Source organism: Rattus norvegicus, chromosome 3 (genome assembly GCF_021556685.1).
Source record: "Rattus norvegicus strain SHRSP/BbbUtx chromosome 3, alternate assembly SHRSP_T2T, whole genome shotgun sequence".
Taxonomy (NCBI): domain Eukaryota; kingdom Metazoa; phylum Chordata; class Mammalia; order Rodentia; family Muridae; genus Rattus; species Rattus norvegicus.
Genome location: NC_141536.1, coordinates 64,185,426 through 64,204,360, shown reverse-complemented (window position 1 = coordinate 64,204,360; position 18,935 = coordinate 64,185,426). Strand labels below are relative to the sequence as shown.

Here is an 18,935-nt window from a genome sequence, read left to right as displayed (position 1 = left end):
TACACATTGAAATAGTCACTTAATATTGGGTTATTATTTCCTAAATGTCTTCGGATACGTGAAGATTCAAGAAACCAGGCGACAGGCAAGCATCTATGGACACGTGAATAAAATTGTGTGTGAGTCTCTAAACAAGAAGAGAAAATACTTTGGATGATATTTTTCCATGAGGTTTGCAGATAACAACAGATATTACGAAGGATCTGTGTCTGTGTCAAAGAAAGCTCACCATGTGTGGAAACTTGGCAGACAATCAGTTCTGATTCCTTTTATGTCCACTTTCTCTCGTTTTTCTCCTAACATGCACAAACACCACGGCATCATTTTCTCTAATCTCTCTCCTCTCGCTGACCACACACACACACACACACACACACACACACACACACACACACACACACACACACACACATTCACACTCATCTCATTTTATTTAGTTTTTAATCCTCAAAGGATTCACAGAGCAGGCTGAATGCAGCTGCCGTGTTTTCCCTGGTTAAATTGGCAGTTACCCACTGTGTAGAGTTGCTAGGAGAAGATGAATAACCATGATTACAGCATCTCTTGATGGACACACTCTCTCAATAACAACCTGTGGAGCTCTGGGGTCTGTCTTCTGAGCGGCTCGATGTGTGACTTTTCTCCGTGTTTGCTGTTAATATTATCTGCATTAATTCAGGAAGCATGCTATATTTTTTTAAGTGTCGCTTCCAGATCAATTAAGAGACAAAAGCCTTGATATTTAAACAGGCACTTTCTTCTCAGGGTGGTGCTGCTGGTACTGCTTCCCACCATCTGGTTTCTTATTACATCCTGCCCTGCTTCAGCTGCTAGAGAGGAATTCAGCTTCTCCTGGAGCGCGAAAGTCATTCACGTTTCTTTCGTGCATAATTGAGCTCGTAAACTGTAGAAATTCTGATGTGCTTCTGTGCACGGAACAGTAACAGATGAGCTGTTGGAGGATAGCCTGAACAGTCGGTCAGTAGTACAGTAGCAGCTCACATGTGTGGATTGCTCCCGTGAGGTCAGAGCATCTGTTTATACTCTGTCTGCTTGGGTGGGTGGGAGGGGGGCGTTGGTGATGCGAGCAGAGTATATGCCTGTCAAAGTCAGCAATTCTGGCAGACAGAGCCTTACCTCGGCTTTGCGTCTCTGAACTGTTTTGATGGCTAAGAGATGCTACTGTGTAATGCTTGAGGTTTGCAATGGACTGAGGAATGCTTGTCCTAGCCGCTGAAACTGACTGCACCTGTGTTGTCCTAGGAACATCATTATGGGCTCTACAGATACAGACATCGAAGAACTGGAAAACGCCACTTACAAGTATCTCATTGGAGAACAGACCGAGAAGATGTGGCAACGCCTGAAAGGAATGTGAGTAAGCTCTCTGCTTGGTCTTATGTGATGTTTCCCCCTCAACCAATATCTGACCGTTAACGCAAATAATTGTGGGTGATACTCGCCTTTGAGATTTAGGATTTCCTTTGCAAAAATTTTCCTCTTGAAAACTAAAATATGCTCATTTCAGCTAGCAACTTGTTGAAAGCAGAGTAGTGTTTCTGTACCTGTGTGTTTTGTCTGAAGTAAGGTAAGGCTCTGTGAAATCACTTTCTGTTTATACTCCAGGGCTTCGGCTCCCCACTGTGTGTGTTGTTTAGATGTGTGCTTTAGATAAAAGCATAGAAGGGACTAGGAAAGCAGCTTCCTCGGTCCTCACTGAAATAATTTCTCTCAGGTAAGTAGAGAGAGTAATACGATGGAGACTTCTTTCTTTGTAAAAAAACATAAAGATGGCATTAATATAATAATAAATGGCATATTTACCCTGTGCTTATTTTATGGTGGTGAAGCTAATATTTTAATAAGAAAATGATTTATTTGGCGAAACAACTTGAGAAGCATACCAGACATACTAGAGCTTTGGTTTAAATGAGCCAGTTCAGTTCCTCACTAATTAGTGAAGCGCAGAATTGCTTCCAGCCTACTGACCGGGCTCTTAACAATACAGAACAGGATGTGCGGTTATGGGGAGCATGACTCGTAATCACCTGAATCCGCTTTGATTTTAGTGTTAGCACCTTGCTCTTCACCCCCGCCGCACCCCCACCCCCCACCCCCATCCCCGTCGTGTGTGAGTTCCGGCCATCGCTCCAGCACAACACTGTTTATGCGCTTCCTTTTAATCACAGCACAGATGTAACAGTCAGATAAAAACATGAATATTTATTAGGTCACTGGAATTTCTAAGTGCATTTTCATATCTGAAAATTAAATGGAGCATTAGCTTTACAATGATAGCTGAAGGACTCCAGTGCTGAAGCACAAGAAGCTGTGATGGATCCTGTCTTTAATGCTGTCATATGTTTGCACAGTGGTTCAGGAAAGGTATATATGGGTAAGCTTATGTCATTGCTTTTATAAACAGCAGCTACATCAAACTTTGGTTAGAAGTCTAAGTCCTCTCTGCTCTTCTCCATTGGGACGTACAGGGCTCTCCATGTATATGTACTTTCCGTTACTTGAAGCAATTCATGGCATGTGGTGCCTAGTATAAAGGCACACCAATAACACAAACAGTTAGCAGAAAATAACTTTTGAAAAGGAAGCCATATTTATAGCCATTGAATGAACTGGAGAAATCTGTTCCAAAGAGCCACTGAAGATTTAGAAGACGGATTCTCTAGAGAAACAAATAATCCTGTCAAAACAAACAGCGGTTCACGTGATTAGTTAGCATAGATGCAAATTAAGCATCAGCAATCATCAGAAGATTTGTGTTCTAACCTAGTGGATGGACATCTGTACTGGGCTGCTGTAACTGAGATCGCAACCCGTTTTAGATTCTTCCTCTACAGGACAGGATGTTTTGTTTGCTCCTGGCATATCGTATTTCCTTAGTTACTCCGAGGCAAAAAGATACTCGGTACTGACTTTAGAAATATGTCTTCAAACAATTGGAAAAATCGATTCTGTGTTTACCCAACATTTTTGAGAAAAGTTATCCGACTTTCCACCTTGTCATTTGATAGCAGTTTCAGAGGAGGGTGATGTGGTCCCTTAACAGCTGGGCTTCGTGAGTTCACAGTAGAGTGTACCTGTGTGTGCACATGCTGTGTTCCTTTGGAACTGTGGCTACACGGATACACTTGCTACACTTGATCTCCAGCCAGTTTAAAGCCATTCTGACTGACTAAAGTGACTCAGTGCTTTTGTATTCAAGCATGAAGAAATTTGCATGTTGGTTCATTCCTTTTCTTTGCACTTTGACTTAAGACATTTTCAGTGTTCCTGGCTTAGGCTTGTCAAAGCAAGAAGCTCTGATGACAAGCAAATTGTTTAATTATGGTCTTTGGTGTAGTCTGCTTCCAATGCAGTGATGTGCAGGACTCCCCAACCCCTTGATGAGAATGCCTCACCTCTTTAAAACGCAATACTGAATCAAGCAGAATTTCACCCCATCAGGATTGCTCCTGGGATTCTACTTTTAAGTGTCTGCAGTGAAAATCCTGGTACTCATGAATGCTATTAGACCGTTTTGAAATGATTTCTTATTTTGAAAAAACAGACTCAATGGTGACTATTGATAGGATTTTATTTGATTTTCTTTTATGACATCCAACTTTATAAACTTATCGATGTTTCTCAGCAAGCTATCCATTTTTAATTTGGCTTACAATATGTGCATTTTAAGCTTAAATTCAATTGGAGATGAAAATAAATGAAATATTTATTCGTGAACATGGAAAGCACAAGCCACTACAGGAAGATACTTAGAACGTCTTTCATAGAGATTTTTACATAATATTTTTCAGACACCCTTTATAAAATATAGTTTTGCTCTTTACCCCAGCTTACTCTCAAACTTATAATTTTTCTGCTTCAATCTCTCTAATGTTTGGATTGCAGGCATGCACCACCACACCTGGTTTGTATACTCCTTTGAAGCCATAGAAACAATGACAAATTGTAACACATGGGGAAACATTGCTAATCCAGATTAAGTATCAATTTCTCTAGAGTTCTTGGCTCATTTCTTTCATGAACCTTTTTAGTGTGTGCGTGTTGCAAGTGTGTAAATGTGTATACGTGTGGATGCATCTATATGTGTGTGCATTTATGTGTGTGTGCACTTATGTGTGTGCATTTATGTGTGTGTGCATTTATGTGTGTGTGCATATGGAGACCAGGGGTCAATGTTTCTTCCTCTTTCCTTTTTCAGCTTAGTTTCTGAGACAAGATCTCACTGAACTTGGAGCTGACCAGTTTGGCTAGACTGGCTGGCAAGCAAACCACTTGAATCCATTCATCTCTGCCTCTGCGGGGCCGTGATTACAGGGAGTCAGCCTCAGAGCTTGTTTTCCCCATCAGTGTTGGGGGATATCTAAACATAGGTCCTTGTGGTTATATGACAAACACATCACCAATGGAGCCATCTCCCACCTTCATCTATTAACCCTTTGGAGTCCTTTTTACTCAATGTTTGGGAAACCCTATAAGCTTGTGTGACTCCCTCTCTCACTCCTTCCAGAGAGCAAAGGTGAAATAGTCCTGTCTCCATTCTCATGAAGACCTCCAAGCCTTACGCTTCCGATTTTTAGGTCAACATTTTCCTCACCACTTTTCAATTCATCTTCTGCCACTCAGAGTAACAATTTAGCCTCCTGACATGACTCATCATCTTTGATGGTGGAAACATTAGCAATAGCTATGACATCAGACCCTCCATAAAGCTGTCATTTGAAATCATCATATGCTACTTATTCATATGTTGTAAATAGTTCAGGGCTTAGAAAAGCCTTCCTATTTCTTGTACCATTCTGGCAGTAAACCCAATCCCTTGCTTACAAGTTCCTTGTGACTCTGGAACCTTAACTGAATCCTACCTATGAAGTATAGTTACCAACTTGTGGGCTTTGCAGAGACCTAGAATTTATGCATTCTGTGTGATGAAGTTGATTTGAAAGTTTTATATTGTTTTCTATTAGTGGCACTGATTTTTTATTAATTTTGGAGATGATGCTTCTCTGACATTAAAACTTTTCTCCTACACTTGTATCCACAACTGTACAGTACATAGGTAACAACATTGGTGCTTCTTGTCCTTGGCAGTGCCACAGTTCTAAGGATTCAGTCCAATAGCTACAAGCATTCCCAGAAACTTGATCATGTAAGGTTTTCAGTGAAATTCACGTGAAGTTGTCAAAGAAACCAACCCCATGTATTCTTTCACTAGGTCATTCAACAGAAGTGAAGACCACCCGAACTCTTCCAAACCATAAACTGTCTAGACATTATTGCTGGCTCCTTCATGCCATATGAGCATAGGACGAGAACCAGCCAGCCTTTGAATAATCATCTCGTGTCACATTGCTGATGTTAGCGGTGTCGCCATACTTCTCTCCTATCTTTCCAAATGTCTAAATGTTCAGCTGTGGGATCGTGAATGTGGTGAAACTTCAAGTGAAGCTTCTACTCTTGCTTTAATGATAAACATTAATTATCAGCAGTGAAGGGTGAATTGTAGAGAAGTAGAAAGTGAAGGAGGGTGGAAGAACTCTAGTACTCTCTAATTCTAATTAACTCATTTGCTAAAGGAGGCAGTCTGATGCACGGTTATCACAGGAAGTTGTCCCGGCCCTACTTCTAAGATGTAACAGCTGCACATACTTAAACTAGGCAAAAATGCTAACTGGCAAGAGCTGTCAACGCTATATTCCCGAGCTGAGAGTATACTTGAAGATAAAGCAGCTTCGTAGACAAGAAAGAAAAGGGATGCTTTAAATCCCCCACTTCTCCCGTGTGTGCTTCAGGGCTTAGTGTTACCCACAGCTTCTCGGTGCCCCTGTTCCCGGTGAGGAGTCCCTGTTCAGGCCTCCATTTCCTGACTGCCTCCCAACCAGATCTGAGGTTGACTCCAAGAAAGGCCTTGCCTTGGTTCATTTGAATGAACATCCTTCTCCAGTCAGCTAAGGCTGAGCTTGCTCTCGTAACTCTTGTTCCCATGGCTATCTGTACAGGAGCAGTACCAGGCAGCCACCTTGCAATGCTTCTGCCTTCTGTACACAGCTGAGGCCAGGAAGACTCTCTCCTGCAAAGCTCAGGCTGTGCCTTCATCAGGAGGAACTGTTCTAGTTCAGTGCCAGCAGAGACTTTGTTAAGAAATGCCCAACATCTCTGCTGCGGTTTTCCCCTTATACAGAAAATTCTCCCTGGCTTTCCATTTTAGGCTGGTTTTGGTTCATAAAATAACTGAAACCTGACTTTCCATTCCAAAATCTACCTTTGCTTCTGAGTCCAATTACCAAGTTCATTTCCGTGTTTTATCTCTGGATCCCAGCCCTTGGCAGAGTATTGACTCTTAGTAGAGAATTATAAGATAATCCAGATTTCTAAATGCAAAGTTGCAGGATTGGAGGCAGACTCACAGTTAGAACAGGAACTAAGAAGATGGGAAAAAAAAACAAAGTATTATGTACTAGTTGCTAGAACTGTGAAGATATAGGATGTGCACTCTCATGTGTGCATATAAATGACTCTGAGATATGTCTTCTAAATTACTTACTCATGTATCTTGTGAAGCATGAATTTGGACATAGGTCTATGTTTTTCTTCTAAAACAAACAAATAGACAGAGACATTCTCAGAATAGTTATCCAGAAATATCATTAGAAAAGGATGTAGAAAGGAGATTATGAAAGAGCTCCCAGATCTCATGGTAAACAGACTAGGTCCTACCTCAGGGTCACACATTTCTTAATCTCTAGCAGTTACCCTACCTATAAAAGCATTAAAGCAGCATATGGAGTTAAGGTTACAAAATAATTGAGTCTCAAATAGATCTCTTATCCTGGATCACCTGGACCACCTAGGTCATCCCACGTGGTCACGAACCTCTTGATAAGTGAATCCAGGCAGATGAGGAGGAGGTCAGAATAGAGTGGTTGAAAGGAATGGCTTGTAGACTCCAGTTCTGATATTGGGCAAAGAATGCTATGCACTAAAGAGTATGGGGATCCCAAAAAAGTAGAACATGAAGTTTTCCAGAGTCTTCGGGGAGAATGCAGTCTGGCTGACACCTTGATATTAGCTCAGTGAAAAAGGATATCAAATTTATGACATTGCAAATAGAAGACAACTTAACCTGTGTATATTTTAAGATACAAGGTTTTGTGATAAATTAGTTATAGCAGCAGCAAGGAAGTACAATATAGGATAGCACAGTTTAATAAATATAATCATTCTTTTCCTTTCCTCCCCACTCTCTACACGGTTGGTCCCTAGAGATATAATCAATGGCCTATAACACACTGAGCTGAGCAGTCTTGAGATCGTATCACTGAATGACCTCGGTAGCTCTGTACTGTCTGGCTTCCATGGCCAGACCATCAGTCTCCTGTTATGCTCTATGTAAGAGTATACAGTGCATTAAATTTCAAGTGTTAGAGGAGAATGTCTCTTGAGGATTGTTGAAAATCTATTCTTGTTCTTACACTGTTAAGCGTAATCAAGTGAACCTTTTTAAAAAATTGTATTTTAGCCATGAGACTAACTTGGTTTGGAGAGAAATCACTTACTGCTGCTTTTACTTTAGAGTTTAAAGTTATAAATCTCGACGTTTTAATAATATTTTATTATTGTCTATGGAATAAACTTTCTTTCGGTGGGATTAGGATGACAAGCTACTTACACTATTTTTTTTAGTCATGTGACATGCACATGTTGTTAATTTTCTGAACTTCCCTTTTACTTGTGAAACCTAATTGTTTTGCTCACCATTTATTTACCCATTCAGTAAATGTCCAATAGCTTTGTCTATACATGCTTGTTAGACAACAGAACAGGAAGGTGAATTATAAAAGTTAGCCTACAGTAGGAAGCAGCCTGTGAACAGGCACCGAGGTCCTTTTAGGAAGGACTTTGGATGGTTGATTTCTTTCAGGAGACTTTACAAGTGAGGCAGAGAAAATGTGATACCTAGGATGCAAGTGTGTGAGAGGGCCCAATAAATATTACTGCCAATCCCTGATGAAGTCCAGAATCTGGTAAGGGATGGATTTAGGAGTTTACTCAATGGAGATCAAAGTATAAGTTTTAATGTAACAAAACTTGTCATTGTCTTTGGGGTGAGGCTTAATGTGTCAGAGGGCTCCTGGCAGCCTCTGTCTCCCCAAATATAGATCTTGAAAAATCTTCCCTCCTAAATTTACCTCATGACTTAAGGACAGATTTCTTCCCTCCTCACTGAGAGGGAAAAATCCAGTCTCCAGGCCCAGCTGCGTCCACCACGATTCATAATAGAAACAAGTGCTTCTTGTATTTGCAGCAAAGCAGGAAAGAGGCCCAGGAAGCTTCTCCAGTGAGAAGGGTTTAGATATAGAGAAATACACTAGAATCTAATGCTTTTACACTTTGAAGTCAACAATTGCATAACATATGTGACTGCAGCATAGCACATCCCTGCACACAGGAGGCCTTTCTGACACTGTGATCATTAATACTCCCACAATGCCCACTCTTTAGTGCTTGGTGTCCCCACTACTCAGTAACATATGATCTTCATGTTGCTTTATATTTCAATGCCTTAGTTTTTTCGTGTGTGAACTGGAAATATCTATCTCACAGATGTTGAAGAGTTTAAATTAATTGCTAATTATAAATTTCTTGAAGAGTGTCTATAATTCCACAAACCTTAGCAGTTATTATTATTGCTAATTTTGCATACCGAGCCATATATTTAGAGGTAATTGGCACTATGTAATACAGGTTGGTTTCAAACTTGCAATATCTTGCCTGTGTTTAGAAAGCACTGAGATTACAGGCATGTGCCAGCATGCTTGGTTTCAAAATTCTGTACTTTTAAAGTTACATTTGTTACCAGAATTAGTAGGCAGAATAAAGTGGCCAATTTAATAAAGCTTTCTTTTAGCCCAGTGAACCTTGTCTCACAGGGGGTATGGTAATCTTTAAAATTGAAGGACTCGTTACCTTGGGGCTGGAGGTAGAGGGTCTCAGAGAGAAAGCTGAGAAGCCTTAAGAGTTTCAAAGTGAAAGAATGTCTTGATGTTTTTCTTTTCTTTTTTTTTCTTTCTTTCTTTTTTTTTTTTTTTTTTTTTTTTTTGGAGCTGGGGACTGAACCCAGGGCCTTGCTCTTACTAGGCAAGCGCTCTACCACTGAGCTAAATCCCCAGCCCCATGTCTTGATGTTTTAAAGTGGGGTTTAGCTCTTCATGGCCGTGTATGACTGCAGGCTAGACAGAGTTCCTTAGTTTCTAGTAACAGCTGTGATGTCCATGTCTACCCCTTTGCTGACACAATTTAGAAAAATGTCACTCTGTCACTATGCCTCTAGATTTTGTCTTGTATCATATTTCAGTCAGCTAGGCTAATGTTAGCTATGGTTAACTATAGTTAAGGGATTTAAGATGGAAACCAGGGAGATTGCTCAGTGGTTAGTCTTTGGCCAAGTAAGCATAACCACAGTCTTGCATTCTATGTAAAGTGCTAGGTGAGAATGACAGCTACTTGTAAGTCTAGCCTTGGAAGGTAGAGACAGGGAGATCCTGAAGGCAAGCTGGCTAGAGAGACTAGTCACATCAGCAAGTTCTGGGTTTTATGGAAGGACCCAGGCAGAATGAACAAGGTTGAAATGCAATAGAGTCTGATTCCCAACATCAACATTGGTTCTCCATATGCATATAGCCACACACGCATGCTCACTCACCCCCACAACATGCTTATACACATGCAAACATGTATAAATATGTACACACATGGAAATATACGCACACCTACAGAAACACAATTGAAAGCCAAAGGACACAAAAATGGACATGAGTCATTAGAGGTATAAGAATGAAATGTCATCTTTAGGACTTCTTTAAGCTAGACTCTCTTGAGGTTGTTTAAAGATTAATTGTGTATTTTATAAAATATTAAAAGAGGTTTTTACTAAATAGGCCTTGCATGCTCAAGGGTGCAGATACTTTTTTGTAGGCAAATTTCAATATTTATAGCTACTCAAATAAATTTTTATGGGTCATAAAATAAGTAGTTAGTTTCTAAGCACCAAAGGCTTGAGGAGAAGAAAAAAAATAGATCTTAATTAAACTGTGCATGAAGGGTGGGATGTGGCTCAATGGTAAAGCATGAGGTCTTGGGGTCGTTCCTCAGAGCCACAGGCAGAGAAGAGTGCCAACAGTACCCAACTGCGCATGAGCACGCTGACCAGGGAACGCCCTCAATCAGGTTCTAGAGAATGTTGACGAAAACCAGAGCGATTTGTTAGGGAAACACAGTATTCTAAGTCTGCTTTCAATCTACTTAATGCTGGACTTCTTGAGCATTAGTTCTGCTCTAGTAAGATCAAGATAAAGAGAAAACTTCAGGATTGACCTCACTTCTTATTAAAATATCTCAGAATCATCTCAGAGTTGAATTATAGAGGTAATCATACCTATAAAGTTTTTGTGCCCGATACTTTATGACACACTTTGCCTTTTAAAAGATTTTCACTGAGTATGCCCACTTTATCCAGTACTTTGTTAATCAAGGGTATGTTCACATAAAGGTAGGACACATTCAGGCAAATGTGCATGGCACAGAGAACACACTCTGAAGTGGTTTTCTTTTGATGTATATCTTTCAAAATAATCATCTCCAGTTTTTCTACTGAGAAAGCTGGAACCCCAAGCATGGCCACTTGCCCATAGATCCACACTTAATAGAGAAGAGCTAGATTCTCAGGCACATTCTTAGTCCATTTAGCGCTGGCTCCGTGCTCAAGAACACACTAGGAATTAAAAACATTCCTCCCGTTTTGATGTTTCCACAATCCTGCCATCTGTTCACCTAACTCTGCATGCTTGAGACTGAAGTCCAAAAGGAGTCAGCACTTAGTTCACATTTTGTAGATGTCAGAATTTCTTCATGGTTGTCCCCTGCATCTCGGGATGTGCATTGTGACTAGCGCTTCAATTTACCAGCTTGAACTGTGATCCTCTCCAGCAACTACATATGAATTTGCTATTCTAAAACCTTACATTGCTCAGAGCTTGGATCTTTGCAATATTGCTCTAATTTTCTTGACTCTGTGCCCCAAACAACTGAGAGAAAAGGCCCAGAATATTTTCTTTGCCAACAAGGCTAAATCTATGACTCTGAGTTTTAAAACTAGACATTTTATCCTTGCATATGATAACCCTTCTTTTCTTGTCATACAAGATTTTAAGCACATGATAACAGTCTTCCTTCAAGCGAAGTGAGCAGTCTTTTCCCACTTTGTTTATGTCAGAAAAGTCAGCCTAGTGAGGTTCTGTGTTTTACTCTCTGAGGCAAATAGAAACCATGTCCTTTCCCAGGCTATGTTTGGTATCCAGACTAAAGAACTCCTTTCTGGATTTCAGAACGTCCCAATTTTCCAATGCTTCTCGATCTTTGAAAGATCAATAATAGGCATATTTTTGGTATGTGCGGTCCTCTTGACTCTTTATATTCCAGCAAATCTCTACTTAAATATCTCGAGCTTTCTAGCAAGTCTCTGTTCTCCAGAAGTCCCTTTGCCCCAATCCTGCCCCACGTGTTTTACTCTAGGGGTCCAGTTCACTTTGGGTATCCATGCTCTTAGATTGCCACCCTCCGATAGTGACTCTTGGTTATACAGTGTGCATTGGCCAATGAGGCCTTAGCAATGTGTTGTAAGAAAAGCCAGAGAGATAATAACATGCTCATTCTTTAGGAGCAATAAGGTTTGGGTTAGTACAGACATGTGCACACACATGCACACCACACACACACACACACACACACACACACACACACACACACACACACTACACTACACTTATCTGTTAATTTCCTCTAAAAAATTTTTTCCCTGTCATTTTATGGTTCTAACAGTTTCTTCTATGTGTCATTGTTTTCTTTTCCTAGCCCCTATAATTTATTTATGTAAACAATTACTAAACATTTTAGAGATTAAAAAAAGTAAAAAGCAAAGATCTTCTTTTTCTGAACATCAGTGTAGTGAAATTTTTCCATGCTGTTTTTGCTAGGAGCAGTATATGTATCCACTTGCAATATTTCTAACGAAACCTGCCCTTTCAGTGGCCTGTGTGCTGAAGTCGTATTGCTGTTAGATTTCTGTGAACAAATATAATTTCCCATCAAATAGAAGGGTGACGTGAAGTAAGGCAGGGAAGCTACACAGTTATGTAAAAGAAGATGGTTCATATCTCGTTACCCTAGCAACAGGAACTAGCAAGGCCAGGACTTTCCACACATCCTGTTGCCCTGACAACAGGTCATACAGGGCCTGGGAAGGCCCAATCCAAAGTATTCTAGGGCTTTTCTTTGAAAGCACAAAGTAAAGGGACCAACTGGTATTATGTCTTATTCCCTCTAAACACACAATTCTTCTAATATTCAAAATATTTCATCAAATGGTTATCTTTTCAGATGTGAAAGAGGTTGAAAGAAATCATAGCCTTCATTTTCGTATTCATGAGTGAAGAAACATTTGCTAATTTTTGATTGGTTCCAAGGAACATTACTAAAACAAGAAAGAGATTTTAAAAAAATGAATGGAGAGAACAGGTTATAGGAATCAGTTAGAGCATGGGGGTCCCAGACCTGAGAGTTGAGATGGCGTCAGCCATGCATGAGAGGCAGGCTCTGCTCAGTTTTAGAGTCTCTCCTAATGAGTCATTTGCTCTTTGCTGGCCTCCGATTCCTTTTATGTAACCATAGCCAAACACCATAGGATGCTACTTGCTTGTACATTAACTTTATCAACCTAATTCTCAATTCAGAACAACATTTTTCATTTACCATTCATGTTGAGCATCAGCGTGCTTTCCTCACTCAGTAGAGCCAACAGAAAGGCAAGCTGATCTTTTGTGTGCATTCCTCCTTCTTCGTTTCTTGGGTAATTGGTTTGAGCATGCCAACGAAGTGTGACTTCGCTTTATTCTTCACTCCATTTTTTAATCTTCCTATTTAAAGGCTTACAAAAAATAGTTCTGTTTAAAATTGACCTATATGATTAATTTTTGACTACTACTGATTTTTATAAATCAGGCGAGATGTTAGTTTAAAGCTACAGTTATCACTTTAGGGTTTGTATTAAAGCAGAAATAATGCTGTAAACTCCTCCCTCAAAAAGCAGGAAGCTGGTTTTATAGAATAAAGACTTTTTTAATTTAATCTGAAACTTAATATAGAGGGCCAAGAAACGTTATCTGTGGAAAAACACAATAGAGTTAGGGCTGAGTTTCAGAAAGACCCTGCAGGGAACTAGGGAAGTTGGGGCCTTAAATGTCCCAGTGACATTAAAATCAGAGAGACACTGTTGCTTACCAGAAACTAGATTGGATAAATGTTTCAGGTTAACCAATTGCCCTTCCTGCTTCAACTCATTGCTTATTAAATATCATTTGTTATCAAATATTATCATTCATTTAGCTGTTAATCAGTCTGCTTTGTAAACAATTTTTTACACCCCCTTTGAGGTTAGGCAGCAGAGGTGGATGCCTCTCCACTCTTTATTATGTCCCAAGAACCTAACACAGCAGATAGCAGAAAGTGGGAATCCAAAAATGCTTCATAGCTGAATGGCATGGCATGAGAAGTCATGTGAGTTACAGCTAGAAGGCCAAGGGTATGGACTGTCCTTGACCGGCTTCTGTAGAGAGGAAGAGAATGAAGGGCCAGAGAACTCACTAGTCAAAGACGATGGAGGATGTTACATTAGCACAGACAAAATAATGGAACCCCAAGTTAGCTGATACTTGGTGGAAGTTATTGTCAAAGGGAAGGGTGGTTGTAAGAGATGAGAGTGGTTCGAGTGAGGTGCTCACATGCTGTGCATAGCGCAGAAAACCTGCACATGGTAGCTCTCACTGTGAGCGACATTGGCACAGCTGTACACAAGGCAATGTCCTTGCTTTCTCTCCATTTTTCTTTCAGATACAAGATGGAGATGAAAGCTAACTGCTGAAAACAATCTTATAGGTAGAATGCAAAGAGAAGACGAACATGACTTAATAAGCTATCCGGAAAAATTCGCATCTTCTTTTAAGATTTTGTTGAATACTTAGGATTCTGGTGAGGATATCTTCCACAATTAGTGTGGTGTCCTTGTGGTGGAGAAGAGATAATTGCCCAGTGGAGTTCCCAGTGTCAAGAAGTCAGGCAGGAGATAACCTGGTTAAACTGGGGGAAATGGAACTGAATCCATTAGTAGAAGTTTTCAGTAGATGGCTTCTTGTCTAATGTTGAGTGGAAGACTCATCCTTACCATGCAGGTTTATTCTCATGAAAAAAGGTTAATAGCTGCAAATCAACATCCTCTTGGGTTTCCTAAGGAGTAAGGAATTCTAATAGTGTCTGAATTTTATTTTATCAGGTTTTCAAAGGCAAACTTTCTGACAAGGCACAAACTAAATCTAACATTTTTATGTTGGCAGTTGATATTTTTCCCTCTGACTTCATTCTGTCATATGAATCATACTTCAATTAGGAAAAATTATTTTTCAATTGTATATTATTTATTCTAAACAATAATCCATACAGCCAAAATTGTAACATGGATTAAAGGGATTATGCAGGATTAGTGACTAAAAATGTTCCAAAATGAAATTCACAACCAGACCAGAATAAAGGATTAAAATATTCCTAGCATTCTCCCCAATTGACTTTGTTACATATTCTTTTCCCTATTTTACATGAGGTGATTTGTAAAATTTTCATCATAAATTACAAGACAAGAAAGCTGAACCACAGTACTACAGTAATTATCTTCACTTTTCACTAATTCTGCATAATTCATGTAATAAATCCTTTCTATAATTAGAAAGGTTTATTGATCTCCTGATAGTACCTGGAAAATAAGAAATGGTATAGAATCTTTTAAGAGCACTCTGGGGCTACAAATGGTAATTGTAAACTCCCTAGGAAGAGATGTTAAAATGCAATCATGACATTAGAGAATTGAAAAAGATCTTCTTGATAAATATGGATTGTTTTGCTAAGTATGTGTATTTTTTTCTCTACAAGTAAATACTAATTTTCACAGTGTGAGTCATACTATGGCAATCTTAGTCACCGATTCTCCCTAACTTAGAAACAGGCATCCTTAACAAAAAAGGAAGTTATAGCTTAAGTTCATGAAGACTGTATAGCTATTCATGCACTTTGAGAAATATGTTATTTTTCATTATTTTATTATATTATTATATTACAATATTATTCTGTTTCTATAAAACAAGTTAATTTGTCTTGTCCATGCAACAAAATTCATTCATTTGTAACATAGGGAGTTCTGTCATTATCCTGGCCACCAGGGATAGAATAATAAATAAATGGGATTCCAACCTTTATAGAACTTATATTTTGAAAATGAGAATAAAATGTCAAGAAATAAAACACACACACACACACACACACACACACACACACACATATGCTATCAAGCAAGATTAAATCAACAAAATTCCTGGGAATGTCAAAGTAGCTATTTTAGACATGAGTAGTCAGGAAGAGCTTTATCTGACAGTAATTTGTAAAGATGAGTTCAGCCAGGTAGGAGTGCTCTGCTAAGGTCCAATACCCTGGGATTCTGTGCACACGGAGGCAAAGGCAGGTCACTTTAAGCAAGGATGTATTTGTCATGTTTGAAGAAACTCCAAAGTCCAGTGATAGTAGACTGGAGATGAGGAGGAGGAAGAAGAACAGGAGGAGAAAGAGCAGGAATAGAAGGAAGAGGAGGAGGGGAAGGAGGAGGAGGAAGAGGAAAAGGAGGAGGAGGAGAAGGAGGAAGAAGAAGAGGAGAAGGAGGAGGAGGAAGAGGAAAAGGAGGAGGAGGAAGAGGAAAAGGAGGAGGAGGAGAAGGAGGAGGAGTAAGAGGAAGAAGAGAAGGAAGAGGAAGAAGAGGGGGAGGGAGAGGGGGAGGAGGAGGAGGAGAAGTGCGTGTGTTTAGAAAAAAGCAGAAGTTAGTTTATTTAAGATATGATTAGGGCAATATAAGAAATTAGGGTTGTGTTTCTACACAACAGAAGACATTTTCAGGAATAGGGATAGAGGGTCTTACTATGTTTGAAAAATAAAATGGCTGTTTTATGGAAAGTGATACTAATGAGTGGGGAGTCATGGAAGGCCTAAGTTGGAAGCTGGAGAATATGTTAGGAGGTCACAGCAGTTGTCAGGTGAAGGTTCAGTGCCTTTGATGACAATGGTACCTATAGTGGTAGTGATGAAGTCCCCTACTGGATGCTTATACCTATGCATAGTATGGAGTCTCTGGTATTAGACACTAGAATCAGATCTTTTGCTTTTAAAAACTCATAATTGTGTAATAAGTATACATTCCATGTAGATAACTTTATGCAAGAAACTCAGTTTGTGAAATGACTGAACAGAGGCAAAATCATTTTTTTCCTCTGTAGAAGACCCCTGTTGGCTCCTTTGCATTTAGTTACTAGGTTTTCTCCTCAAAACAGAAGAGGCTGTGAGAAGTGTTGCCATTTCTGTAATGAAAGCGAAGTTGGCAGATCTAATTTCAGGACGCTCTTCCTTGACAACAGCCTTTAAAATAATGTCTATACAGTAACAAAAATGAACTCCAGAAATTAATGATGCCGTATTTGGTCAAGAAGCTTAAAGTCCTTTTGGTGGTTGATCTCATGTTGTTGTAAAAACACATAACAAGGCTTTCCCTGCACCTTTCTTTAATGATGAGGCTCGACTGCCTGTGGTGCTGATGGTGAGTCAGGGAAATGTCAGTGAGAGAACAGTATCAACAGGCACGTGCTCAGTGAGGGGACGCTCTGGACGCTGTCTAATCCGTGTGTGGGACTGTGGCCATGCGTAAGGTTGGTGTTCTTGTCTTTAGGGGTGCAATGGATCCAGCCTCATCAGATTTTGAGTTCCTTCTTAAAAGCTACATTGCTATGTCAGTCTGCACAAATTATAGGAGTAATTAATCATTCCTTTCTATGATGGTTGTTACAGGAGTAAAGCATGCTTGGTTGAAGTTATATAACAGGGTCTACATATATATACATTCATATGTCACAACATCACAACAAACACAATCATATGCCATAATGATACATAAGTGTATATTTTGGTATAAATGTATCTTTCCTCCCAGTAACTACCACACTGTGCTATTATGTTTTGGAGAAAAAGTAAAAGGTCATTTTTTTTTACTTTTATCAATATTAGCACACACACACACACATGTAATTTCATAGGTCATGATATTCAGAGTTAGAGGATAGGACACTTGTGGATGGGTTTTATATCTACTTCTGTGTTCACACAATTGACTCGAGCCTGGGGAGAGTTCTCAGTGGGCAAGAACACACTTGTGCAGACACACAGATCTGAGTTCATGTTCCCCGTCCTCATACAAAAAGAAAGTGTGGCTATGAGCACCTGAAGTCCCAGTATTGGTGGTGGAAAGAGATAAGAGGTTCCTTGGGGTGCACTGGCCACCCCAAAATTAGTGAACTCCAGGTTTACTGAGAAACCTCATCTAAAGGGAGATATGTGGTGGAAAGTGACCGTGATAGCTATCAGACAACCTTAACTGGCACACATGCACACACAGAGATACACAGCAGATACATGCACATTTGTATTAAACCTATTAGGAGGAGTATAAGATATTTCAATTTTTGAAAAAATTCATCTTATCCGAGTAAGAGTACCAGTGGAAGGGGAAGCCCTTGGTCCTTCCAAGACTGAACCCCCAGTGAACGTGATTATTGAGGGGAGGGAGGTAATGGGGGGAAGGATGGGGAGGGGATCACCCATAGAGAAGAGGAGGGTGAAGGGTTAGGGGGATGTTGGCCCGGAAACCGGGAAAGGGAATAGCAATCGAAATGTAAATAAGAAATACCCAAGTTAATAAAGATGAAAAAAAAAAAAGAAGTTATAACAAGGTATCAGATTGTGGAAAGTATAGACAACAGTTAAATAGCCCAATTTCAATGATCTAAATGTAATCTATTTCAAATGGGTTCATATATATTTCTTTTGTTTGACTTCTAAGTGTCTTTTGATTAAGAACAGTAAAGTTTCTAAAAACAGAAAAAAAATTCACCTTATGCAATTTTTGCTGCTAAAAAGAACCTCCTTAACACCCCAGTGCTAAGGATGAGTGCCACTAGGAAACTTTCTACTGCTGTGCTACAGCTCAGCCTGATTTGTTGAGTTTCAGATCAGATCTTTCAGCATTTCTCTGATTTGAAGTCTATTTCCATGCTGTTTTCCCCTAAATAATTTATAAACAGACAAACAAACAAACAAACCTTGCAGACAGACATATCTCTATTTTTCATTATAGTAACTCATAAACCGTCAGAGCACCGGGAAGCTGAGACTAGCCCACTCTGCTTTAATTCTCTTGTCACTTTAGTTGAGGCATTATGACTGCAGATTTATGTGTCTGAGTGTGATTATTTGAAATGCACACAATTATTAATGGCCAAGCCAGGGAGATTCGCATTTCCATCTCAAAAGCAGTCACTGCTTGTGTAGAGATCTTCAAGATTCTCTCTTGTTCTGCACAAAGCACACAATATTTGCTGTTCTCTGTAACTATGTTCTAGCCCCAACCCCGTCCATCCTTGCTCATCACTCTCCTTCCAGGGCTCTGCTCTCTCTGTCTGTGAAATCTCTTCTTTTAGCCTCTTAGTGAGTGAGAACGTGTGTTGCATAGCTTTCTATACCTTGTGTGTTTTACATGACAATGTGTTCATTTCATCCGTGCAGCTCCAAATATCAGGATTACATTCTTTTCTGTGGCTTAGTACTCTTCGTTTGTATGAGTATCTCACATTTTTTTTAAACTCATCAACAGTCACTGGACACTGAAGTTGAATGTAAACCTTGGCTTCAGTTAACATGGAGGTGCTAGTGTCTTTCTAAGATGT

At 39.7% G+C, this 18,935-nt stretch overlaps 1 protein-coding gene across 8 annotated transcripts in view; it reads left to right on the top strand.

Annotated features, from left to right (window-relative positions):
- Positions 1 to 281: 281 nt before the first annotated feature.
- Positions 282 to 18,935, top strand: part of Pde1a (phosphodiesterase 1A) — a 280,465-nt gene continuing 261,811 nt past the window's right edge. For 2 of the 8 annotated variants that reach the window (NM_001431467.1, NM_001431464.1), the window contains 2 exon segments: positions 809 to 978; positions 1,264 to 1,374. In NM_001431467.1, the coding sequence (NP_001418396.1) occupies positions 1,274 to 1,374 (101 nt within the window). In that variant the 5' untranslated portion in view covers positions 809 to 978; positions 1,264 to 1,273. 8 annotated transcript variants of the gene reach the window in all.